The following is a 26,600-nucleotide window of genomic DNA, read 5'->3' on the forward strand; positions in this document are numbered from 1 at the left end:
ACCTTGGCATTATCAGCACCACACTCTAACCAACTGAGCTATCCAGATTATAATGGCATAAGATTGCTAATTTATACCCCCCTTCATCCGAGGATCACAGGGTGGTTTACAGTTTAATTAGAATTCTTTGTTGATCTGACACAGGGCATTTTGCGAAATGGCCCTACCACAGTGTTAGAGCATCTGCTTTGAACACAGATGGCCCCAGGTTCAATATGGTGTCACTGAGTCTACAGCAGCGATGGAAAACATGTGGTTTGGGGACTCCAGTGGTTTTGGGACTCTAATTCCCAGTAGCTTCAACCAGCATGGCCAAGAGTCAGGGTTAATGGGAACTGCAATCCAACACCATTGGGAAAGCCACAGAATTTTGAGCAACCATATTTAACTGCTTTTGAAGCTGGCTTTTTGACTACTATCTAATATTTTGTTTACGGCAACAGTGCTTACACAAAACATCCAAGTGAAACGGTCAATGCACAGAAAGTCTAAAATATAAATGATGAATAGAGTTACCGTAATTCAGAGTCTAAACGAGTAAAGCGAATGTTCAGAAATACCTAACATGTGCCAACAGCTGACTTTATTATATTCAGTTGCTCTGATCCATAATTGGCTGCTGTGGGTTGGATCTCTGATGTGTGCTCCTTGGACTCCTCCAAGGGAATGCTTGGAGCTACTTCCATTACTGATGCGAGAGGAACAACCCATATACCGGTATGCTGGTGACTCATATGCAATCAGATTTACACACGAGACTCTGAATTACACAAATCTCCTAAAGATCTCAAGCAGCTTGAGACTGCAGCCCTTCACATTTCCCCAAAAAATCTGCAGGCACTCCTTACAATCTCCTGCTCTGCAGTCAATCTATAGGGACATTTATATGAACAAATCTTTCAAATGTCGACTGCGATCCTCACAGGAGGCAAAGTTGTTAGATTCCTACTGAAAAATGTATTGGTAGTTTTATCCCCACACTCTGTTCTCTTATTCAAGGAAAGATCTGTAAAACCTTACCAGTCCTAATTAGTCTAAAATTGTAGTTCTCCAGCCCTGCAGCTTTGGAAATGACAGTGAGATTATACAGACGTCCTGGTGTTAGTCCTGAAAAATTGTATGCCAAATAGTGTTTCTCTAGATCCGTTTGTTGAACTGGACCATCTTTATCCAGCAAAACCAGCCCGTATTGATCCACATTTCCACCACCTGGCAACCACGAAACATGGATTGTTTCAGCCTTGACTAAGACCTGGATATTTTCTACTGGAGAAGGAGCTGTTAAGAGAGAAGGAGTGGGGAGGGGAAAAAATGGTTTATATACAAACAAAATTGTACAGCTGTTAAAATATTTAGGATTTGCAACACAAATGTCCTTAAAATATATTGCATATTTTACAAAACAAAGACTGTTATGCTTCACTCAAAATACTTATTTATGCTTAGAAGAGAAATCAAAATGGCTGCAATTAAAACAGAAAGCCATCCTAATGCTACTCTGATGCAATACCTGTTTAAATGGCTAGATGGGATTATGGATATCACTTGGCTGATTTTCAGTAACTAACCCATTGTCATCTTTTAAATGCTTATTTCTTGTTTGATACTATGTTTTCCCCATAGCCTTTTAAGGGATATGAGAAATGCAAGTGGAATAATATTATTGTAATGGTAAAGTTAAAGGGACCCCTGACCATTAGGTCCAGTCGTGACCGACTCTGGGGTTGCGGCGCTCATCTCGCTTTATTGGCCGAGGGAGCCGGTGAACAGCTTCTGGGCCATGTGGCCCCCATGACTAAGCCGCTTCTGGCGAACCAGAGCAGCGCACAGAAACGCCGTTTACCTTCCCGCAGGAGCGGTACCTATTTATCTACTTGCACTTTGACGTGCTTTTGAACTGCTAGGGGGGAAGGAGCAGGGACCGAGCAACGGGAGCTCACCCCGTTGTGGGGATTCGAACCGCCAACCTTCTGATCAGCAAGTCCTAGGCTCTGTGGTTTAACCCACAGCGCCACCCACATCCCATATTATTGTAGGGTTAGTCAAAGAAAGATGTCTTACCAGTAGAACCACTGATGTTAGTTGAAGGGCTCTTTTTATTTCCAGCAGCTGCACTGATCGATATAGTGTATCTGCTTCCAGGGGTGAGATTGGCAAATGTCTGTTCATTTCTTGAAAGGCCTCCAGGAACTTGGACCTCATGGACTTTGTTGGTGTTACTCTCAAGTAACTGCAGCTCATACCAGTCTACTTTTCCTAAGGATGGGCTCCACCACACCTGCAAGGTTGTGGTTGTAATTCCTTCTTTCTTAATTTCAAATCTCGCAGGTGGCAAGGGGTCTGCATTCCAGAAAACAAACAAACACGTAATAAACCCTAATGCAATGCACACAAATTCACTTAATCTTTTAACAAGTATGAAAATAAAAGTTCTCCACAGCAGTCACTGGGAAGGTGAGCCGAAGTCAACAACATGCCAAGGAAAAGAGCAGAAAGGAGCTCTTCAGCATGTAAGCGGTGTTTGGAGAACGGGAGAGGAACGGATGATACCTCAAAGTGGAAAAGGCTAAAGCAAGCACTCTGAGGACAAGGATGGAGGAGGGAGATATTTGACTGAGAGTGATCACAGTTTAGATGGGAGGGGCATGGTGGGTGATGACACAGGTGATGATGACAGAGTAGTGCACAATGCAACAGTAGCCTCTGTTGGGAGCAGGACCAAAGGCAACCCAGGTTGAAGTGGTTCACAATTCTCTTGCATCAATTTTGGTGTGGTAGCACAAATCCCTAAGGCAATCATGCCATGTAGGCATGTTGCTTCTCACCTGGATGGCACCCAAAAAAAATGACTGAGTGATCTTCAGAGAATGCTCTCCTTCATACCAGAATAGGTGCCACAGTCAAAAGGAGCACAAGAAAGACAGCACCACCATGGAAAATAACGGGATGATTATGCAATGGCAATAGGGACACTCTCGCATTTTGCTTTCTCAGAAGTAATATAAGGGTCAGAAGCTGTGTGTTGATTGCTTCCACACTGCTTTTGGCCAGTGGCCTTGAGCACTGGAGAGATTTGTGTATTGCTTCTAATGTAGATGCCCCATTATCCAAATCAGTAGCTCATTGGCTGGGGCTTGCAAGAACAAACCATCTTCTCATCTGACAGGTGTGCTCCCTTCATCAATCTAGGCTACCAACTGGCCATTCCTGTATCATGCCATCTGTAATCCACCTGGTTACACTGCCTTTCTCCTCAGATTTGTACCTAGCAACCATCACTCATTTTTTCATTACTTTACGACTAGACTACTGCAATTTACTCTACAAAATACTGCCCTTGATAGCATTTTTGGAAGCTGCAGCTGCCTTCTGACAGAGGTTGGTCATTAGAAGCATGTGCCATTGGTGCTCTGATAATGGAAATTCAAGGTTCTGCCTATGTGATTTACAAAGTGCTAAAAATGTTTCTGGATTTTGGATAGTAGAAGAATATGATGGTATAAGGGCTGAGGTGTAACACCTGGTAGGGGTTTATGTTTTTACCAGATTGTTACTGCCCTGAACTGTGGGATGGAGAACGCTTCAAGTCATCCAGTCCCTTTTAAAGACCTGCATTGATTTCTGTGGAAGAATTAAGCAAATACAACTTTCTCAGGGTGCTTAAGTCTAGTTGGGGTTGCCCCTTAAATTAAAAATTTACACAAATGAGGAAAGACGTGGAGGTGGGATACAACTTCTAAAGCAAATTTTAAAAGGTTGCGTGCCTAGAAGGCGAAGTTCAGAAATTCAGACTTTATCTAATCTATCTAGCCCAGAACACAAAACACCCAGTCCTCTGTACATCCGTTATAACAAAGGAACAATGAGCTTGGGAAGTGCCTGGCCTGAAAAGCCCTGGCTGGAAACAAACACTTAAAAAACCATTTACATTGTTATAAAGTTCTTGACTGGCAGCTGTCCAGTACCGATATATCATAGAAATAAGATATTTCTAAGAAGGTATTTTTGCAGGACTCTTATCGAACACTGGCTACACAATTTGAAATTTAAATAAGAAATCAATTGTGCTGAAACTTTGAAAAGTTGTGCTTTTTGTAAAGATTCCATATAAGAAGCCAACTGCAGCAGTTATTATTATTTCAGTTTCTATCCTGCTTCCTAGCAAAGCATTGCAAGTGGCTTCAATAGGAGGAGTCAGTATTTTACCTTCCACATCAATTTTTTGTTGCCAAATCAAATTAATGTATTGACAAAAAGCTAGTGCTCTTACAGAGAAGCTAGATGTCTATCTGTCTCAAATTTTGAAAAATATGAACCCTGTTCTCATACAAAAATGCTTTTACTTTTATTAAGTTATGTCCTGCAGTACAATAATGTCTTAGAGTATTTCATTTGCAGAGCAATCTTACGCTTGACTACTCAGAAGCAGTGGCGTAGCGTGGGGGGTGCAGGGGGTGCCGGGCGCAACATCTGGGGGTTAGAGTTAGGGGGCGCAAATCCACGGGTTAGGGGGTGCAAATTACTTGCCTTGCCCCGGGTGCTGACAACCCACGCTACGCCACCACTCAGAAGTAAGTCCTACAGAGTCCAATGGGGGCTTACTCCCAAGTAATGGGTACCTAGGAGTAAATCCCATAGAACACAATGGCACATGTTTCTGAGTACACATGTACAGGATTGTACTATTACTCTTTTAAACATCCAAGTTGAAAAAGCATTTTAGAGTATTGTGCACAGGAATAGATTATATTGCACAATTGATTATATTGTATCTGAAGGGGATGAAGACTTCTTAGCTATATATATTTAATATGACATGTCTAACTTAGTCTGCTCTGAGGACTAAGAAGAATACAACCCATTGCCTTTCTACAGTACACAATTTCCAAAAAGCATGGATATATGTTGCAAATGATATTTACAAACCAAATACGAAATGTTTTTATTTGCATAACATTTCACTTGCTGTGGAAAATAATGCTCTGTAGTCTGTTTCTACCTTGAGAACTTGTCCTATCAGTAATATGATATTGCAAGATACACCCTAATCATTATAGTGGAAGCTTTGCTGGGCTGTGTGAAATTACATTAATAATGTATCTGTTAGTTTGAGGTGTAAGTAGGCAAGGAAATGTGTCCTGAGACAATAACTAAGAATCATCACTTTGGATTATTCTGCTGCCATCAGTTTCAAATACAAACTACAATGCACTTTAAAACTGTGCATCTAGGACTGCATCTGATAGCATATCACGGAATATTGCACAAATGCTCTGTGATGATTGATGTTAAAAACTAAGAGCATTTGCAGGTCCTTTAAATATATATAGGACCGAGTATGTTTCCTTGGAAAGCTATCATAATCACTTTCTCTTTAACTCTTAAAGCTGCAATCCTGCATTCCACGTTTACTAGGGAGTAAGTCCCACTTAACTCAATGGGACTTACTTTTGAGTGACTTTTGAGTGGACATACTTTTGAGTGACTATTTATGACTAATCTCACCTATGTACCTGTAAGAACCATCTATATTTTTTCAGTGTTATTCTAACTGCATTATTTGAGAAAAGAAAGTCACTTAGATAGTTACCATCAAATATCACTCAACTATCCTGGGTAAAATCTGTATACAGGCACTAAACAACTAAAGGCAGGAAAGATGCCCAGCAGTGCAAAATGGGTTACTTCCAGGTAAGGGAGCATAGGATCGCAGCATAAAATGGGACAAAATTACTAAAGTGAGCTTACTAAAAAATCATGACTAATATAAACAGAAACTCAAAATATAAGCCCAGTTGTAAAGTACAATATATATGCTTGAATTTCTTTTTCTTTTTTAGATTTCAAGCCACTTCTTTTAATGAGTTCCAGATCATTGCTCACCTTGAAAGTCAAACCAGTTATTAAGCGTAACTAAGAGAGATTGTTTTTAGGAACTAGAATAAAGTTCTAGCAAGTGGGGGGTGTGGATTAATAATGTACCCACTGACCTACATTTGGAATATAATGAAAAGTGTTTGGAATGACTTGTGCTATCCCTTCATAATCTCCATTTCACAAGTTCAGGTTGAGCATCACAGAGACAACAGGGCAATGACAGATCTTCCCTCTATGCCAAAACTCCCCTCGAAGTGCTCATCAAACCTGCACCTGTCACCCATACCTGTTTGCAATGTGATATTGCTGGTTTCTCCATCAGACAGAGAGACAATCCTGATATGGTACCAAGTCCCTGCTTCCAAGCCATTGTAGTCACATTCATAGGAACCGTTGACTTTCTGGATGGGCTGGCAAACCCTGTACAAAGCATTGTGGGAGTTGCAGGTAACGCTGAAGTTACAGGGATATCCCAAACTGTCCCACCTGAGATGAACAGACTGGCTGGAGACCTTCCAATCTGTCTGGTTGATGGTGCATTTTACTGGAGCTCCTAGACCACTCTGGAGAAGGATCAGAAACAGCATACAGTGATTATCTCATCCAAGAGCAAATGATTTCTGTCTCTTCTACGGTCACCTGAGGCAATGGTTCTAAATTTCAGACTGCTGCACTTTAATCTTAAACATACTGACATGGAACAAGTCCCTCAGTTTGGATGGAAATGACTTCCTTATATGTGTGCATGTAAAACCACACACACATGCCTTGCACTGTGTACATGGAATACCCAACACCTGTAGACACAAACCCCAGCAGCAGAACACAGCTTCCACTTTGCCCCATTCTCCTCTTTGAATAGGTGTGCACGGGTCACAGGTGTGAAAAGATGGTAATTCATGTGCAAGATGATGAACTCTTTTTGAATACTCAGAACTGCATCAGTAGTGGTTAACTTCTGTGCAGCCAAGCTTGGAGAAGTATCATTATGGGGGGGGGGGAGAGGAGAACGCAGGAGAGAACTTCCCTCCTGGATAGGATCCTGTCTGATAAGCTGGCGCTGAAAGCAAAGGTAAGTTAGAGGCTGATCTGACAGGTAGCACTGGAGGAGGCAGGCTACGTTTGCCAGAAGGGAGAATCATAGAAGGGACCCCGAGGGTCATCTAGTCCAACCCCCTGCAATGCATGGATCTTTTGGATCTCGATATTCAGAGTCTCATGCTCTATCCCGGCTTGTCTCCAGCTTCGGCTCCTGCCTTGCAAGTCCCCCCCCTCTCCCTCCCCATCCTCTTGCTTTGCGCGTGGCTGCCACCCACCTTGAGAAGGGCCAGCGCGAGAATCCACAAGGAGACTCCCGCTCCGCATCTCAGCCTTGCCATCCGCTTGGATCTGCAAGGCAGCCTGCAGGTGGTGGGGGCGAGGAGGCGCCTTTGGCCCCGCCGGCGGCTTCCTCAGCTCCCTCCCCTGCTCGCCCGCCCGCCCGCGGGGCCGAGGGTAGCAGCCCGCGGCCGCCCTCTGCTGGCCAGCTCGACCTCGGCAGGCAGGCCGGCCCTCACGACGCTCCTCGAGGAAGTTTCCTTCGCGCCGGCCGAGCGCACGGGCGGCTGCCCAAGGCGGGCAGGCGCGGTGGGAAGGCGCGGCGGGAGACGGCTGCCTGCCGCTCTCCCCGCGCGGCCATGGCCAGGCGCTTCGGCGGCCGCTTGCTCCTCTCTGCCCCTCGCAGAGCCAATGTCCGAGGCGGCGCGCACACGAGAGAGAGAGCCCTCTGCCTCAGCCAGCAGCTCTTGGCCGCCTTTCCCTTTGCTCCTCTCCTCACAGCGCCTTGGCGCGCGCGCTCTCCCTCTCCATCATGCCCTCTCCGCGTTTCTCTCTTCCTCCGCCGCACCCTGCCCCTCTTCCTTCCTCCTCCTCCCCTCGCTCGCCTCGGACCTTCTTTTCCCAGGGCTATTTCTGACACTGGAGATGGTTTCCTTCAGGCGTTTCTCCTCCCCCTGGAATGTCCTCTCTAAACCTCCTCAGTTCACACTTGCCCCTCAGTGGTCGTTTGCCTTCCTCTCCTCAGAGGATTTCTTCCCCCCGGGATCCAGATCTTGTTTGGACAACAACAACAAGAGAGGCAGCCTACTTTCACTCGCTTCAGCCCTGGGGTCGTGAGGTGGAGTGGGTAGAGCCAAGGCTGAAGCGAAGTTAGACCACAGGAGGCAACTCCTAGGGACCAAGGACCCTTTGACCCCCATCAAATATTTGAGGGGGTTGCCCCCCAAAAGTTGATAGGCATTGAATAGAATAGAATATCATTTATTACGGCCATAGGCCCATACAGGTAAAAACAACACATAAATAACAGTTTGTGCCGTAAGGAGGAAAAAACGATCGCTAAAACACCACTATAACAATAAAATACTATAAAATGGAAAGGCATGCTACGCCTTAATTAGCTTGTAGAGCTCCTTGGCGTCGCTTTTGGGAAAGGACAGCAACTAGGAACCTAGCCACCTTCAGGGTTGTGTGGGTATCCTTGTCCTGCAAGATTTGGGCAAGGTGGAATTTTGGTGGGGTACCCTCTAGTTTCTGTATGATTGATCCCAACAAATTTGCCCGTGGCACATTAAACAAGGGGCAAGTGAACATAATGTGCTGGAGCGACTCCGGCGTCACCTTATCACATTCACACACGGCGGGGGCTTGGCCCTTTGAGAACCTATGTCTCAGGACATTAGAGGGAAAAACGTTAAACCTCGCTTTGGTGAAGGCCAGTCTATGGGCAACAGTCGAAAGGGAGGAGAGGTATGATGGAACGCAGTAAGTTAAAGTGATACCAATGTTCTGGGGCGAACAAACACCTCCCCCCAGCATATAATTTCGCTGTAAATCGATGTCATCCAGTCTTTGGCAGATCAGTCTCTGAGCAGTGATTTGGTCTAGTTTTAGGGAATCTGAGGGAGTTTGGCATGAATTCTACTAGTCCAAAGGCTAGAGAATTCATCTCGCCATAAGCATTGGGCAAGGTAATGGTTTGGTAATCTATGCCACAATGATAACCAGAAATTGAAGACTTGCTTCCACAGGCAAGTTTCTAAGGATGCGACCTTCAATTCTAGTCGCATGGCTGCGTTGCTTACGCACAGGGGGAGCATTAGGAGCCGACGTAGGAATTGGCTTTGCAGAGTCTCAAGGGGAGCGAGATCTGTCATCACGGCCCAGAGCGGGGCAGCATAAGCAAGCACGGCAACCACTTTTGCCTTGAACACCTTTAGGGCCGAGGGAACATGCAAAGCTCCGTCCGAAAAGAAGAATCGGAGGAGCGCATATGACAAGGTTTTGGCCTTATTAAGTAGGTGTTGAATGTGAGCTTTCCACCCCAAATTGTATTGGAAAATAACACCTAGGTATTGAAATTTTAGGACTTGCTCTATTTTTGCCCCACCAAGCTTCCATTTGTATAATCTCCGGCTTCTGGAGAAGATCAGGATCTTGGACTTGGCATGGTTGATGGTTAATTGATTGAGTTGACAATACGTGGCAAAGATCTTCAGAGCTCTGTTTAGTCCAACACGTGTATAAGATAGAATTACCGCGTCGTCCGCATATAAAAGGAGTGGGCAGCGGTAATCCGCTAGTCTAGGCGCGTGTGTACTTGGAGATGAGTTGACTAGGGGTGCTCGCATGTCGCTGATGAATAGGTTGAATAGGCAGGGAGCCAATATACATCCTTGGCGCACTCCCTTGTTTATTGGTATCGAATTTGTAAGGTCGCCCGCTGGAGTGAATCTCACTCTGGCAAGGGTACCTTCGTGGAGCTGGCTTATGAGCCATAAGAGTCTTCTATCAATGCCCTGTTTCGCAAGTTTCTCCCAAAGAATATTTCTAGGAACGCTGTCAAAGGCTGCCTTTAGATCTAAGAAGGCAGCACAGAGGTAGCCCCGGGGGGGGGGGGAGGAGTACTTCCGGGCCAGATGATAAAGAACTATCGCATGATCGGTTGTGGAGCATTTAGTTCTGAACCCTGCTTGTTCATGGCCAATCTGGTTAGTCTCATCTACCCATCGCAATAATTTAGTCATCAAAAAGCTGGCATAAATTTTCCCTATGATCGAAAGGAGGCTGATGTTACGGTAGTTTTCCGGCTCCGTTGGAGAACCTTTTTTATGAATTGGTACAATAATGGCCTCCTTCCATGTTTTGGGGATGAGACCGGAAGCGTTGATTGCATCGAAAGTTTTGGCCAAGATGCCGGCCCACCATTGTGGGTGTAGTTTGATGGCTTCAGCAGGGATCAGGTCGGGCCCAGGGGCTTTGCCCGGTTTCAGCTGAGCTATTAACTTGGCTATTTCGTCAGGATCGGTGGGAGGCCAAATAGGTAGGTGGGTAAACAGGTGCATCAGATGGTCGGAGGGAGCATCTGCCTGTGAGAAGCATTTCTTCAGGAACCGTTCCCATGTCGGTGCAGAGATGACTGCCCTTGGGGAATTCCTCCCCCTTCTGTTAATCAAAGACCAGAATTCCCTGGATCTGTGTGGTTTTGAAGCAGTAATCAAAGCCTGCCAACGATTATGTTGCCACTCACGCTTGGCGATTATCTGCGTGCGTTTGTAAACTTGCTTGGCTTGTGCATAGCTAGCTGGCAGGGTAGATGCATCAGAGGTCTTGTATGCATTATATATAGCACGGAGGCGCTGTCTTGCTTGTTTGCACTGGGAATTATACCAGGGAGCACCGTGAGTATACTCGTTTCGATTTAAATTTTTCGGTGGTAACCTGAAGAAGGACGTAAGATCAGTCATATGATGGTAGAAGCGCTTCAATACTATGCTATGCTCATCTGGGGCAGAGCCTATGTTGGGATAGGGCCCGAGGATTTCTTTTTGAAAGAATTCCAGGTACCTTTGAGCCTGTGTCTCCGACCATTTGATTCCTCTTACTTGGAAAGATTCGTTGGTTACCACCTGAGTCGCATGTCTATGAGCCTCCGGCTGCCAGTTCAGGGAAAGCTTAGCAACAAGGGGAAGGTGATCACTAAATTGTACATTCTCGATCTTGAAAGTGGAAATACACTTAAATAGATCCCTAGAGACCAACAGGTAATCGAGGACGCTGTTTGATTTAACGCTCAGGTGAGTGAAATCCCCTGGAATATCGGGGAGGCATGTGCCATTTAAGGGGACCAAATTCAAACGGATGGCCATTTGATAGAGGAGTACTCCAGCCTCATTTGCTCTGTGGTCCTTAGAAGTTCTCTTCACGATGTGTTCCAGGTCATAATTATCAAGGTTTGGGGTAACCCGCCATTTGGCTTTGGTCAACGAGTCCCAATTTGCTGCCGTACGGGCATTAAAATCGCCACCAATTATGGCCGGGGTGTTAGGAAACTTAACATAGCATGAGAGCAAATGCTCTTCTAGCGAGCCCCATTTAGAGCCCAATTCAAGGGAAGAACCCCCGGGTGGCAAGTAAACATTTGTAACTAGGAGCGAGATCTTTTCCCCCGCAATTAGCCCGGTGAGGGCGTAGGGGGGCAAGGCCTGTACTAGAGTAAATTTGGAATGTAGGTTGAGGGAGATGCCTATTATTAGGCCCCCTTTAGGGCGGCCTCCTTTCAGGGAGGGGCAGGCAGGGAGTTCTAGAAGCTCAAAGCCATTTAGAACAATTTTTTCTACTTCCCACGATTCTTGGAACAAGATGATATGAAACCGATTGATATACTCCAAGAATTCTGGCTCATGTTTTTTCCCCCTCCAGCCCGCAATGTTCCAGCTGAGGACTGATAGGGGGGAGTTCCTGTTGTGTTCAATTCGCTGTCATTTCAGGGAGAGAAGTGGGTCCTTTGGAGGCAGGGCAGACCCCACAAAAAAGTCAGTTATTTTACTTTGCATGGCAGGCACCTGCTGGAGGTACCTAATCTTGGAGTTGGTAGTGGGGTGTTCAGACTGGGACAACAGAGCGGGTCTCCCGCTGGCTAACCCAAGGGTGGCCACTTCAGTAGGAGGCTCCACAGGATTTGCAGAGACTGCCCCACCGCGAGGTCTGAAGGTCGCCAATGAAACCATTTGATTTATATGTCCGGCCGGGTCTTCAGTCAAATCCGGATCATTTTTTGATGTAGGTGGAACGCTCCCCTGACCTGATGCTAGCGAAGGTACTGGGGATGCTCGACGTACAGATACCGTTTGTATGTCGTGTCTGTGCCGCTCAGGAGAATATGAGGACTCCAATTCTGGCATTGATGGATTAGATGGTAAAGAATTGTTTTGGTGGAGGGGACTCTGAGTTACACTCTTCAGCGGGGGACTCTTGGAGGGCGAGTCAAAATTTATCAGGAGTTGAGATGAAAGGCCAACTTGTGAGGCAAAACCTGGGTCTACCAAGCGTCGATGGGCTTTGCCCACAGGTGAGGGAGGCATGGGTTTAGGAGCTGGACTGAGGTGTGGAAGTCTTCCTGCTTCCTTAGAACACGACTCCGAAAAGCTGGCATGGTTATCCTGAGAAGTGGGCAGGACTTTTCCGTTCTTCTGGACATATATGAGCTGATGATTAAGTACTTCTAATCTATCAATTATTTCTTGTTGTTCCCTCGGTGGAAGGTTGCCAAAGGTGGCTAAGAGCTCTCTTTCCTCCGGCGGGGTCAGAGAATTACATGCGCCAGTGGATTCCTTTAGAGCTCGTGGGGACGTAGGGTAAGTCCAGTTTCGGTACGGATGGGTATCCTCCGGAAGAGGAGGCTCAATATCCCGAGATGCTCCCGACCTCTCCGACAGGGTCCGCTCCGTGCCGTAGTCGGCAAGTAGAAGGGGATGGCTCATGCTATCCATAAAAACTCTTGTTGGGGTGATATCGTACCTAGCCAAGAGTGATTTCTGCCTGATGATAGCTGAAGGGATCCTTGGAGAGTAAAACGCAAGCATCACTCTCTGTTGCCTGAGGTGCTGGTTCAAAGGTAATACTGCAATAAGATCGCATTGTGTGATTTCTATGTTTAGGAGGTTGCTTAGTTGTTTTTTAACCCCTCCCAAGGTGAGCCACCTTGCTGACCCTACCCTGATATTTAGGCAGATTTTCTTAGGTTGCAGGGACAATGCTTGATGTTTCAGTGCAGTATTTAGTTTATATTTAGGGATCTCACTTCCTTTTTTGGTTGAGTGTAAGGTCCTCTGGCACTTCATTGCCATTCAAATGGTGCCTGTGTTATGGGGCTTATCTGAGGCTCCCCCATTTTTTTTTATTCAAGTTGGCACCCCTAAGTTATCAGGGTCATGGAAATGAACCCAGGGGTAGTAATATTTCCCTCAACACAGTTGCTGTGCCCAGGGAAAATGGCTGCGTGGACACCGTGGCTGATACCTGTGGTGAACATGGGTCGTGCAAATTTTCTACAAACACAGAGCCGACATGCCGTCTCTGGCGTTGGGCTCCCTTGAACTGAGCACAAAGATGGCTCTCCCCACAACAACCACCTCAGCAACTATTCCAAACTCTCTTGACTGTACAAACAAGACCTTAAGTGCCCTTTCAGAGCTGAGATATAATTTTTTTTCTCTGTAGGCAAGCTCTTTTCCTCCCTTTTACCGGAAATGCAAATTTCCTCTGTTCTGTCTTAGCAAGCACAAATCCGCAATCAACAGACAACCATTATTTTTCTCTCACACATTCCAGCCAATATAGCTTAGAAATTTAGCCTTGCTGCCTTGAAAACAACAAGTGTTGTGTCAAGCGCAAAAAGTCCAATGGTATCTCAATTCCATAGCTGTAGGAATATCATTAGTCTGAAAAACTGTCCATTTGTCTCAGTTTTTCTTTTCCTTGGATCAGCATGTGCCTTGGAGTCAACTGCCACCCTGGACCCAAATAAATTGCCCTTAAGAAATAATAAAGCAACTTAAAGCAAGCAAATTTCCATATTTTCAAGGAATATTTGCCTATCCTTTGGAAAAAGGACAGGCAAATGAATTCTGTCATTTCTTTTCCAATAACAATTAGTTATAATTATTTATCACTAAAGAAACAATTTGTAAACAAATGGTAAAGTTTGCAGGAGAATTAAAGCAGCACTGATGGAAGGCAATCTTTTTGGTTTACATAGACAGAGTGCTCTTGCAGCTTTTAATATCTTAAATACTGCACCACTGTCGAGTTGAGTTTGATGTCTACCTCTTACTGCAGACGATACTAAGGTGAGGTCTAAAATGACACCGAAGAACTCACTTTTAATTATCTTTTAACAAGATGAAGTACAAACAGGTTCAGGTGGAGCATATGAACACTTAGTAGAGCAACATAACCATAATTTGTAATGGGACAACAAATGTAGGTAGTGCCAAATAAATATTAAAGCCGATACTGAATAGATGTGCAACAATACTATTTCTGCTGACCCAAGTTTTAAGGAGAGAGAGTAAAAGAAAGAGCTGGAAGTAACTGTGGGGAGTGACTGAACATATCATCAGTAGTAGGTTCCAGTCTGGTTTAGATCCTTTCTCAAGGTTTCCTGGCTTTAGAACACACACACAAATCTCTCTCTCTTTTTTATCAAGAGGAAATGGGCTTTGCATAGCTTTTCTCATAGTTCTGAAAGTGCGAGCTGCTGATTTACTTCCAACCCAAGGTTGGTCTTGTGTAAACAATTTTAAAAACCATCATCACCAAGCAACCACCATCGTGCCTTGAAAATCAGTTGACCTCAGTCAAACAGCAGCATCCAGCCTTGCATTGTGTAAATGAATAAATGTTAATGTTCTTCACAATAATGTTTAGCATACTAACACTGTCCACTATGTTTTCAATGTCTCAGATGTGTGCCTCCCTGAACAATATGTGCCTCCCTGAACAATTGACATACATGGATATGGATGGTCAGAAGGAAAACAAGGTAAAGCATAATTAACACCGCAACCCACCATGAATCCATATAAAAAGGAATCTCCTTTCAAAAATATATACAAGGTGTGCTGCATACTGAAACATGCCTCAACACAAAAGTGAATCAATATTCCACTGCTATCAATGGAAGAGGAATCTTCCAACATTTCTCTTCACTGGATGTCCACAAATTCTAGTGGCATGCATACCTTTGCAAACTCCTATCATGTCACCTCTTACTTGCCTTTTCTCTAACCTAAGAAATCCCAAATGCTGTAACTTTTTCTCACAGTGGAGTTGCTTCATGCTGTGATGCTGTGAGCTCCATAGTGACCCCTGCTCTGTGTATGAAGCTACAGTTTCCTCTTGTGTAATGGTCTTTTGAAAGTGGCCTGGAAGGCAGCATATAAGTGTTTAGTCTAAATCAATATTAAATAAATAAATCTCCTACCCCTGTACCCTTAACAAATTAATGATAATTTGCACAAGCCACAGCATCTAACCCTTTAGCCTCAAATAACTCAGCCTTCTTATGCAACCCTTCTTAAAGAAGCTTTTGACCCCTGATTGGACATTTTTCCCTGGACTCGTTTCCCAATTTGGGGTACATGTCTTTTCTGAGCTGGCAGATGGATAGCAAGACCTGTTGTCTCTATTGTGTGGCACATAGTTCCCCACTCTGAAGCATGCAACAAAAAACTGGTTGGATAATTCAACTGAAAAATATGTGAAAATGAGTGAAAATGCTGCTTTTTGGTTCCCATTGCCCCTTTAGGGTTTGCAAGCCACTTCCTAGTTTATTGTTTATCCTAGTTTATGAATAGTACCCTCCATCCCAAATACAACAACCCACAGGCCCGGCAAATAAATCATACGTGGACACCTGCAATGAGACAGCATCCTTAGGTCTGTTCCAAGGCATTTTGCCACCTGAGGCAAAGATCAAGATGGCGCCTTCTCCCCATTCCATGGTTCAGAAGCTGTCTAAACCAGCAACTGAACATGTGCTTCCACACTGGCAATGGGATAGTCTCTTCCACTGCACTTGAGGAAGCAGGCTAGCTGAAGCGATCCAGCGCAGGCCATGTGGTATACACAGTTGTGTCTTCCAACAGAGGGGGACATTTGTGGGGCTTGGGAGGAACAGCTAGCAGCCATTGCTGTCCCCAGTGTCTTTGCTGGTCTTCCAGTAGCAGCAACAGAAGGAAGCTTTCTCTCCCTCTCTCTCCCCCCCCTTAATGCCTGGCATGCTGCCATAGTAGCATACCAAGCATCCTCAGAGAAGGAAGGCGGCGGGGGGGGGGGGCAAGATATCTTCCTCCCTTCCCCTGCTGCTGGAACAGCAATGAAGATAAGTGAAGGGGATATGAGGCAGGAATGGGGTGGGAAAGAACAGGGAGGCAGGGCTTAAAGTTCTTCTGTGACCGTGAGCTAGAGAACTTGTGAGCCTGCAATGTTTGCCTTTCCTGAGCCAGGAAATATGAATTTTGGCTGCACCATTATCTAACACAGTAGCTCAACCGGCCTGTGCCAGAAGCTGCAATATAGATGTGACTCTACTTGCTAAATCATTTGCCAATGATGAGAACCACCGTCCAATCCCCTAGTGTTTGAGGCATTCTGTTTTATCATAGGTTGCCGTTTCTTGGCAATTTACAGCATACAATAGAACCACATATCCACACAAACTCCTCCGCACCTTATGATTTATCTCTTAGCATTATGAGGGTGACAATCAAGTTTCTGGCAAATCTCAGTCAGTTTTGCACGCCTTAGATTGGGTACAATTTGTGAAGCTTGTAGGATTCTATCCTCAAAGTAGCTGCAGAAGAACTACCGCCAATCCCAGCTATGAACTGAACTTACCTGTTCTTTGGTGGTAGAGAAATGATGGGTAGGTGTGGGAATCCAGGGTGTTTTTGTCACTTCAAGTACATTCTGGGTAGGGTTGACTTTGCCCATGTTTTTACTGTTGCTTTCTGTGACATTGCTGATGAAAACCACCGTACTGCTAGTGCCAAGAACATTCTGTGGACTGTGTGTTATAGAATTAAATGTAAGGGCTGTGCTTCTAGTAGTTCGAACAAATGTTTCAGCATCTTCAAAATCTAAGATGAATAAATGACAGTAAATAAAGTCAGTGCTAAGCATAGTTGAAAATACTTTTAGGCATACTAATCACATCTTGTTTATTGTTCTAGCCAAAGGCCATGAGAAACTTGCAGCAGTAATATTAATAAAATAATCCAGAACAAAATACATACATAATAAAAGCCAACCTCCATGATGTATGAGAGAAAAGATACCAGAGTCACCAAGAATCTTAAATTTAGCTTAATTTCAGGTTAAACCTCAGAATCACCAAAACAACTTATAACAATTTTATCTATTTCATTTGTCCTGATTTTATTTTTGCAGCTAGTGCATACCGGATGCTCTCTGTGTTATTGTCAAGAGAAGCCAAACCATTCCTGCTTGCTAGTGAGAACAAAGGTTTCAGAAAGTGATCTCTTGGATCTCTGCAAAAAGGGGCAGGCTAAAAGATAATGATTGATGTCTTCCACCTCAGGTTAACCACAGATACAAAGTGTGTCTGTGTATGGGATCTTGTTATAGTGGCCTTCAAAGACTGTGGTGGGCATCACTTGGAAAAGCAGCTTCATAAAAGCATTTCTTAATGAAACTGGCAAGAGTTTGGTCAGATAACTAGCTCTAAAATGCTGTTATCAGGAGTGGGTACCAAGGGGAAAATTGGATGCTCCTGGCAAATAGAAGGGGAAGAAATGGAGGCAGTGAGAGATTTTACTTTCTTGGGTTCCATGATCACTGCAGATGGTAACAGCAATCACGAAATTAAAAGACGCCTGCTTCTTGGGAGAAAAGCAATGGCAAACCTAGACAGCATCTTAAAAAGCAGAGACATCACCTTTCCGACAAAAGTCCATATAGTTAAAGCTATGGTTTTCCCAGTAGTGATGTATAGAAGTGAGAACTGGACCATAAAGAAGGTTGATTGCCGAAGAATTGATGCTTTTGAATTATGGAGCTGGAGGAGACTCTTGAGAGTCCCATGGACTGCAAGAAGATCAAACCTATCCATTCTTAAGGAAATCAGCCCTGAGAGCTCACTGGAAGGACAGAACGTGAAGCTGAGGCTCCAATACTTTGGCCACCTCATGAGAAGAGAAGACTCCCTGGAAAAGACCCTGATGTTGGGAAAGATGGAGGGCACAAGGAGAAGGGGATGGCAGAGGATGAGATAGTTGGACAGTGTTCTCGAAGCTATCAACATGAGTCTGACCAAATTGCGGGAGGCAGTAGAAGACAGGAGTGCCTGGCGTGCTCTGGTCCATGGGGTCATGAAGAGTCAGACACGACTAAACGACTAAACAAGAACAACAACAACAATTAGTTGCAGATCGCCTTCTAGATTCTATCCAGAAGAGCCAATCCCTTAGTTGTCACTTGTTCAAGGGCAATACAGAGCTCAGTTCTGGAAAACACCAGCAACAACATCTTGACAAGCTGCTTTCCAGGGTTGGTTATCTCAGGAAAGTGCTTGATTGGCTTAGTAGCAATTCTTTTAATATATTTTAACTGAGTGCAGTTAATATATTTTAACTAGAACTCCAGGTTCTAGCTTGGAAATCCATATATTTAATCCACAAAGAATAAAATGGAAAAGTCCTCTCAAAAATGGGGGGGGGGGGAATCCTCTTTTTTTTAAAAAAGGGGGGTCCAATTCCACATCCAACCAAACTTATTTAATCCCCCCACAAAAATAAATCCAATTTAAAGACTGAAGAGCAGGCAGATTAACAAACAGTTCAATAATAAAAGTGAAATGCCCATAGCTAGCTAGCTAGATAGACAGACAGACAGACAGAGATATGGAACCTTTCCAGGTAGCTATCTAGCTCAGTATGGTCTATGTTGGCAGTGACTCTCCAGGATTTCAGAGAAGTATTTCCCATACTGTATCTGATTATGTGCAGAATTGAGCTTCTCAGTGTAAAACAGATGTACTATTACTGAGCTATGGCAGACAGATAACAGTATGGTTGTAGGTTGCTTTTTTCCATTTTAATTTGACTTATCTGTTTATTATGACTGATGAATTCAAAAAGCATGTTCTCATGTGATAATCAGCAACCACCCTACAATAGCAAGCTTGTTCGAGATCTTCAAAATGGATACAGAAAAATGCATATGCAATAAAAGACGAAATGGAATTCAATCGATTATGTGGGCTGGTTATTAGAAACACCTCTGCCCAAGGTCAAAGAATTCACTTTTAACAGGCACCTGTATATACAAGGTTCACTACGTTTTGTATGTGTGCATGATACATGCAACTGTGTCCCTGGCAAACCTGTAAACGCTAAGCCCATTCACACCTGTTCTTGAATCACTACCTAGCAGTCTGGGGCAAGTTCCTATCCCTCTCTACACCCAGTGCTTTCTCCACTGTTCATCAAGGGAGACTTGGGTAACCCTTCAGCTTTGGAGAATCTGGTCCTGATGTTCCTGCGTGTGCCCTCTCATCTATCCTTTAAGGTGCTCTGTACCTGTGTACCTCTTTGTACAAGGCATATGGGAGCAGATTTTGGTGGGCTACTACAAAACCAAGAAGTTCTCCAATTCTGCTGTACAGAGCTGATAGGCTGCGTTAAGCCTGGCTGGTCACAAATGGCTCAAGACTGCTTTATAATAACAGATATTCAGAACTCTTCCATGTAAAATCTCATGCTTGCTCTGTTCAGGAAATAACCTGGAGGGCACTGCCCATAAGCTTCTGGTAATGGGCTGTAATTATATGAGCTTTTTAAAGTCACCTATCTTTTAGGGAATGCCAAAATTACAATGGGAGTGCAGGAAGAAACTTTTACACATTTTCCGTTCACATTCCATACTTCTCCCTATGTGGTAAGAGAATGTCGTCCTTTCTATGTGACTGGGAATTAAGGTTCAATCTGTGGTGTTCTATGACCACTAGTGCTACATTTATAGGCCAAAAAGTTTGGGACTGTTCCTTTGCAATGTGAACTTCCCCCTCTCACAGAAAACCAGGTTACCTTTCAATAGCAGGATGCGTTTGCTTGAGGCAAATGACTCCTAGAAGCAGAGTTTCATGCATGGCAAAACCTTGTTTTGCTGCCACAACAGTAGGCTGCTTGCCACGTATAAATTTTTTAGCTCACAGCCCCTCTAAAAAAGTTGTAATTACTAGGTTAGAAGAAGCAGATGTTTCCAAATATGATCACTCAGTGTGTAATTATGAAGTCTTAGAATGTCAACCTATGATTTCTCCCCTGCCAAAAGGACCACTTGGTGAACTTTCATCTTGCAGTGAACAACATCCCTTATAAGCAACAACATTGACATGCATGTTTAATGCTACCAATAAAATAAAACTGTCTATCTTCTGTTTACATGTACAAGATGCATGTTCCTGCGAGGTCCTTTTCAATGTAAAACATGCGTGTTATGTTAGCCTAACATGTATTTTGAACCCCTCAAGAAGGCCCACCCCCGCCAATGAACACACGACTCACTTCTAATGTTTTTTCTATTTTAAACTATAATCTTTGCTCTTCTCCGAAGAGGAAATTGTAGGAGTCTGTTAAATTACACACAAAAAAGTCACTGTAAGTGTGAGGCCAGCCCAACATCCAGCACTGGCCCTGAGACAATCCATTCGCAGGAGTCCAATAATACATTTGTGGGTTAAACTCCTTCATATGGGAATCACTACTCTGTGCTATTATAGAACGATGTGGCTTTTGTGACATGATGATTGCTTCAATTATTGCCTTCAGGAGATTTTGGAACATATGGGCAACACTGTGTCAACAATACGCTAAAAAAAATGTGCCAAGTTAATTCAGGGCCAAAGTGGAGGTGATGATAACCGTCATGCAGTTTGCCTCTGCATAGCAGTATTTTCTTTTGCAAATAGCTGGCGTGGGGATCCCTAAACCGCATGGCAGAGAGTTGGGCATTAACCCTTTCCCCCATCATGGTCCTGATTTCAGAATCGAAATCGAAATATTCACCAATCTCTACTTATGAACCACTCAAGCATGCTGTCAATCATCAGTCCTGACAATGGCACTTCATTCTCACAGGCCTTGCTTACAAACAGCCTCTACCCCCAAACTAACACTGCTACTCATCAGCAACAACATTACAGAGATATGGACACAAAGACCAAACCCTATAACAATTCTATCCTAGTGTCTTCTCTGACAACGCTCTTACAGGGCCTGGTGTCACCTACAATATTGGGTTCATTCATTTTTCTCATCTTTTAATGTGACATATGCATCACAATGCCCCTCTACACAGCATAAACAGGGCTTTATCTAAAAGAAGAATAAATGGGCACTAATCTGTTATCAGAAATGGCAACATCCCCAAACCAGCAGGGGAACATTCGAACCTCCCGGTATGTTCTATAACTATAAGGTGGCCATCCTTGAACAAAAAGGGAGACTCTTGAACTTCAGAGGGAAACTCCAACGTGGAAACATTGAATTGCAAGTTATCCACAGAATGAGTACCATCACTTCTGGATTGAATCAATCAACACAGTGGATTTTATTACACTAAATGTGTTGTTTCACTTACCAATGCCAGGACTGGAACAAATAATAACACCATGCATATTGGAATACTGCATGTGACTGTGGTGTTGTTTTTAAAAAAATCAGAACTACAATAGAAGAAATGTGGTGGAGGAGCGACAAGTGAAGCTTGAGGCCCAGGCTGTGTCCATTGGGAAGGACTGTGATATTAGCAAATTTTAGCAATCTCTTTCAGGTTGCATCCTATGAGCATTTGCCTGCAAGCACTATTGAACTCAGTGGAGCATACTCTTGAATAGAAAGCATGTTTGTGGCAGAGACAAAGCTGATTTCAAATCTGTGGGTTCAAAAGTAATTTGTGATGCAGCACAATGAGTTTCTGCTATGGTTTTTACAATCAATTTTATTTTATTGACTCATATTGATTTGTATATTTGTTTTGTTTTTGTATTGACTTTAAGCAGTGTGGCAGATATTGTAGTAGTAGATTAAAGGTAAAGGGACCCCTGACCATTAGGTCCAGTCGTGGCCGACTCTGGGGTTGCGGCGCTCATCTCGCTTTATTGGCCGAGGGAGCCGGCATACAGCTTCCGGGTCATGTGGCCAGCATGACTAAGCCGCTTCTGGCGAACCAGAGCAGCGCACGGAAATGCCGTTTACCTTCCCGCCGGAGTGGTACCTATTTATCTACTTGCACTTTGACATGCTTTCGAACTGCAAGGTTGGCTGGAACTGTTGAGTTTCTGTTAATTGGTTCTCATGGGAAACTTACAGATTCTGGCTTCACACAATTAACTCAAGGCAGTGTCAATTTACTCTTGGCAGAAAGCCAAGGTCAGCTTGACCTAGAAACTACTTACTCTGATTGGTTAACGACCAGCACTCAACTCTGTTATCTAGGGATTGCTAGGACAGTGTGATGTTTTGGGGTGTGTGTTAGGAGTAGGAGTGCTGTGTGTGGTTAAGAGAGAGAGAGAGAAAGAAAGGATTTATTTTGCTTTGTTTTGTATGCAGAAACTCTGCTGGTTTTATTTTTTCCTTTTAATAAATCCTGTAAATAGTTATTCTGAGTCTAGCTGACTAGTCATTTCCACCTCAACTAGCTTCTTCGCTGTGCAGGAAAACTCTGCTACGTTTGGGCTAAAGCCATTAGAGCTATGCCTGACACTTCAAAGTTCCATGAGGAACAGGGGACCGAGTGACGGCAGCTCACCCCATTGCGGGGATTCGAACTGCCAGCCTTCTGATCGGCAAGCCCTAGGCTCTGTGGTTTAACCCACAGCACCACCCACGTCCCAGTAGTAGATTATGATGATGTAATAAAAAGCCAACAATGCTGCTCAGCTCTTAGTAAGGCTTCCATCAACAGAATGGGAAGGGAAGCAATTTTTGCTCCCACAATGTCCTCACACACTCGGGATGAGCCAATCCATCAATGTTGGTTTTTCTCAAGTTATCATTCCTGCAGTATCAATTTCAATACTCCACCTTTCCACATCAGTTTGCATTTCTTTTCTTTTAAAAAAATGTCCTCATCAAAATTCACCAGCATGTTAGTCAGATTTTCCCATATATATATACAAATGTTTCTATGCAATTTTACCTTTTTACAAAGCAATTTTCCTAATACAATCCATGTTATTGTTATTTTCACTGATACATACATTTTTGTGCATGGTTTACTGCAGTATATATATTTTTTTGTACACAGTAATTGCCTGGAGAACTGCATTGCAAAATTCAGGGAAGTGCGAATTCTAAAGGATGGTTGTGTTTTGGTTCTTTATAGTATCTGAAAATGCAAATTTGGGAGGTTCAGCTTTAAATACAAACAGAATCAATTTTCTCCTCCATCCCTACCCCACACCCAGCTAAAACTGCTCTGAAAGTTTAGGGATCATCCAGAGCAAATTTAGAAAGGCATGAAGGTACAGGGGAGAAGGGGAATCACAGAAAATTGCTTCCCTCTTTATTCTGCTGAACATCAGTCAAAGGATACCACTGGATATGCACATCACCACCATCATTATAGGAATAGTGAAGTCACAACCCTTATTGTGCACACACATGCCTTTGTATGTAATGGGGCTCATTGGATCACTACTTTGCTCTCATAATTGGGCTCGTTGAGTCATAGCTGGACTATTTAGAAGAAACTATAAGTGCATTCTTATCACCATGCCTTCCAAATACACATCAGTCATTTAGCTATTATGCTATATCCTTTTCGCTTATCCTCTGTTTTGTCTACTTAAGACTGCAGACAAAACAAAGGGAGGATATAAAGTACGAGTAAAATGACTCATGTCACACTTGGTGTCTGATAATTTTTTTTCTTCGTCGAAATGAGGATTCTTTTTGGGGATTTAAAAAAAATATTAGTCTTCTAATCAGAGTACAATTTAGTCAATAAATAATATGTAGAGTCGCTTTTCAAATAAAACTAAAAATGAAACAAGTTAGCTTTTGAAATAAGGTAAGGACCTCATTTGCAACCACCGAACCAGTGTTCCTTCTCTCTGCTTTGTGAACTATCCACTCCACAAATTTAGCTAGCAAGCTATTTTTTTAAGGACAAATTGCAAATAACTGTTTAAACAAATGAGTCCTTTCCCAAGTTATATAAATATGTTGAGTCTCAAAATTTGTGCAATGCTGATAAGATTTACAACAAAATCATAGCCATGTCTACTCAGAAGGAAATTCAATGAAACTCCATATGCACTACATACAGAAAGCAACAATTCTAAGATTGGCTTAACAAACATTCCTGTTTTCCCAGAGGATGCTGAGAATTGTAGCATGGTGAAGGGAATAGGGGGGGTCTCCTAACAACTCTCAACACCCTTAAACTGCAGTTCACAGGATGCTTTGACTGTTTGAAGTGGTATGACACTGATTTAAAGGTATAGGAGTGCAAAGGCTGAAAATCTATATCCATTTACTTGGAACTAATCCCTGTTGAATTCAAAGGGGCTTACCACTGAGCAGTGCCGGCCCACCAACAAGGCTAGCTGAGGCAGCCACCTTGGGTGGTGGGATTTCAAATGGGTGCCCTACCACCCTTGTGGGTGCCCCACCAGCCTCCCCAGCTCTGCTGCTTGTGGAGCAGCACCAGTGGCTTCCACAGAGCTCTGCAAGCTCTTTTAAGATCTCGTGAGATCTTGCCAGAACTTGCCACCACCCCTTGGCTGGCACCGCTGCACAGGCCAGGTAAGGGAGGCTTTGGCAGAGGGGTGGCAACTTCCCATTTTGCCTCAGGCAGCAGAATGGGATGGGTCATGCCTTCTGAGTAGACATGGATAGGATTGCACTGTTAGTGATACAACTCAATGTCCTGTCTGCTTCCTAACAGGTTGATCTACTGAGAATGTTTTCTGGATTTCAGTTTGCCAATATCATTGATGGTACTCCTCACAACTGCTCCTTTAATTTATTAGGTTTATCCCTAAGGCTCACATAAATATTTACAGTGCAATTCAATGAATGTCTGCTTAGATGTAAAGCTCCTGGAATTCAGTGGGGCTTACTTCCAGGTAAGTAGATATAGGACTGGTGCTTTAAAATCATAAAATGTTTTTAGCAAGGAGAAAAGTTCAAAGAAACTGAATATTCCTTCACATGCCTTGAATAGTCTTTGAATCTAACCCTGTGGCTATAACTTAAGACTGCACCCAGAAATTGTATGCATGCTCTTCTTTAGAAAAGGCAGGCTCCAACTTCCACCCAGTAGCTCTTGATCTTGGACCTCAGATCTGTCCTGGGGGAAGCAGAACAGACCACCTGGCAAACACAGTACTGTCCTCTAACACTTTGCTGGCATTTGCTTATTGCTCCACTTGGTGCCTGCTCACTGCCCACCCAAACAAATACCGCAATGCAGCAACATTGGCACCAGCATGCATCACATGAGCAGGCAAAATATATGCAGATGTGGTGCCTGCTGAAGTCTGTGGCATGGGTTGACAGCCACCTGCCTGCTTTCTGAATCTGGGAACTTTCCCAGTGGTGCAGCCTGTTTTGTGTGAAGAGGAGGTAACATGTCCAGCCAAGCCAGGACAGAAACAAGCAAGCATCACCAATACAGGGTGTGGACCCAGCAGGTTGTAGTGGCCAGGGAGCTCAGGAGAAATGGACCAAGGGGCTGCAACGACCAGCCCCCAATATCTGCTGCCTAAGACGTGTTGAAGTAAGAGTAGCGAAATCACAGCTAAGAAGCTCATATCATAGATATGACTGACACCCTTCTTTGGAAATTAAACCAATGTCCAGATTTTAACATTAAAACATTTAACTTGCAGAAACTTATAGATGAATTAAAAGATAATGTTTACAGTCGCATGCGTGTCCAAGCATGGGCTTTCAGTCTCTTATTCTAACTTCCAAACAGCTGCATTTTTCTCTCTTTCCAGAGCTCAGTACTTTGTATTTCAGTTAGGCCATGCATTGCAGCTCCTTTGAGAGATTACCACTTTTACCTTCTCCTGAACCTTTCCTGTCTTTCTTTCAAGCAGAGAAGCACTCTAACACTCTATTCAATTTAGCAGTGTTCGCAGTGGATTCTAAAACACAGTCATCTTGCTTCCCATAAAATGGAGTCTCTCCATCGTTATATACCTCCCATGTGACCCCTGTTAGCCAATCACATGAGAACTACTAGAGAACTCTCTAGAATTCAGTTACCAACTAATCAGATTTAAACACAAAGTAATGCACACAAGCATTTACCATTTCAGTGAAATACAGTACTATACTTAACTGGGTGGCCACCTCACTCTGCTTAAAAGTAGGATGCCCTTGATAGAAGTTTTTATCAGAGGCATTTTACACTGCCTCTGATTTAAAGCTAAACTGCATTGTATTCAGATCTGTGCTGAGGATGGTGGATGACACTGCCTCGCTTGCTTTCCTATCTCCACCCTCTTCCCCTTTAAACCCACCTTTGCTCCTATGGGAATGAGAGATTTTGACAGGTGAGCAGTTCTGACAGATTTGACCCATGAGGCAGATTCCCAATATCCCTGGCCACTGGTCTTGCTAGCTAGGGATGATGGGAATTGTAGTCCAGAAACAGCTGGAGACCCAAGTTCGGGAAACTGCTCTAGATGATACCAATTATTCATCCTAGCTAGGGAGAGCCAATCAGGCTGCACCTGCCTCCATGATGCATCTGAAGGGAAGCTGGTAACAAGCTTCAAGAAAGCAGGTGAGGGTCTAGTAGAGAAAATGTACATTCTATGCCTTTTTAAACCATACTAAGGTTGAAGTTACTGACCATTAACC

The 26,600-nt window shown here is 43.8% G+C and overlaps 1 protein-coding gene across 2 annotated transcripts in view; it reads right to left on the bottom strand.

The window, feature by feature from the left end:
* PTPRB (protein tyrosine phosphatase receptor type B) overlaps window positions 1-26,600 on the bottom strand; it is an 81,455-nt gene that overhangs the window by 51,521 nt on the left and 3,334 nt on the right. The window contains exons 3-6 of one of the 2 annotated variants that reach the window (XM_053407104.1): window positions 16,597-16,838; window positions 6,164-6,440; window positions 2,062-2,340; window positions 1,021-1,278 (exon numbers count right to left, since the gene is read on the bottom strand). In XM_053407104.1, coding sequence (XP_053263079.1) covers window positions 1,021-1,278; window positions 2,062-2,340; window positions 6,164-6,440; window positions 16,597-16,838 — 1,056 coding nt within the window. Of the gene's footprint in view, window positions 1-1,020; window positions 1,279-2,061; window positions 2,341-6,163; window positions 6,441-7,193; window positions 7,736-16,596; window positions 16,839-26,600 lie in introns of those variants that run through there. The other variant, XM_053407103.1, reaches the window with a different exon arrangement.

This window comes from Podarcis raffonei, chromosome 10, assembly GCF_027172205.1.
Source record: "Podarcis raffonei isolate rPodRaf1 chromosome 10, rPodRaf1.pri, whole genome shotgun sequence".
NCBI lineage: Eukaryota > Metazoa > Chordata > Lepidosauria > Squamata > Lacertidae > Podarcis > Podarcis raffonei.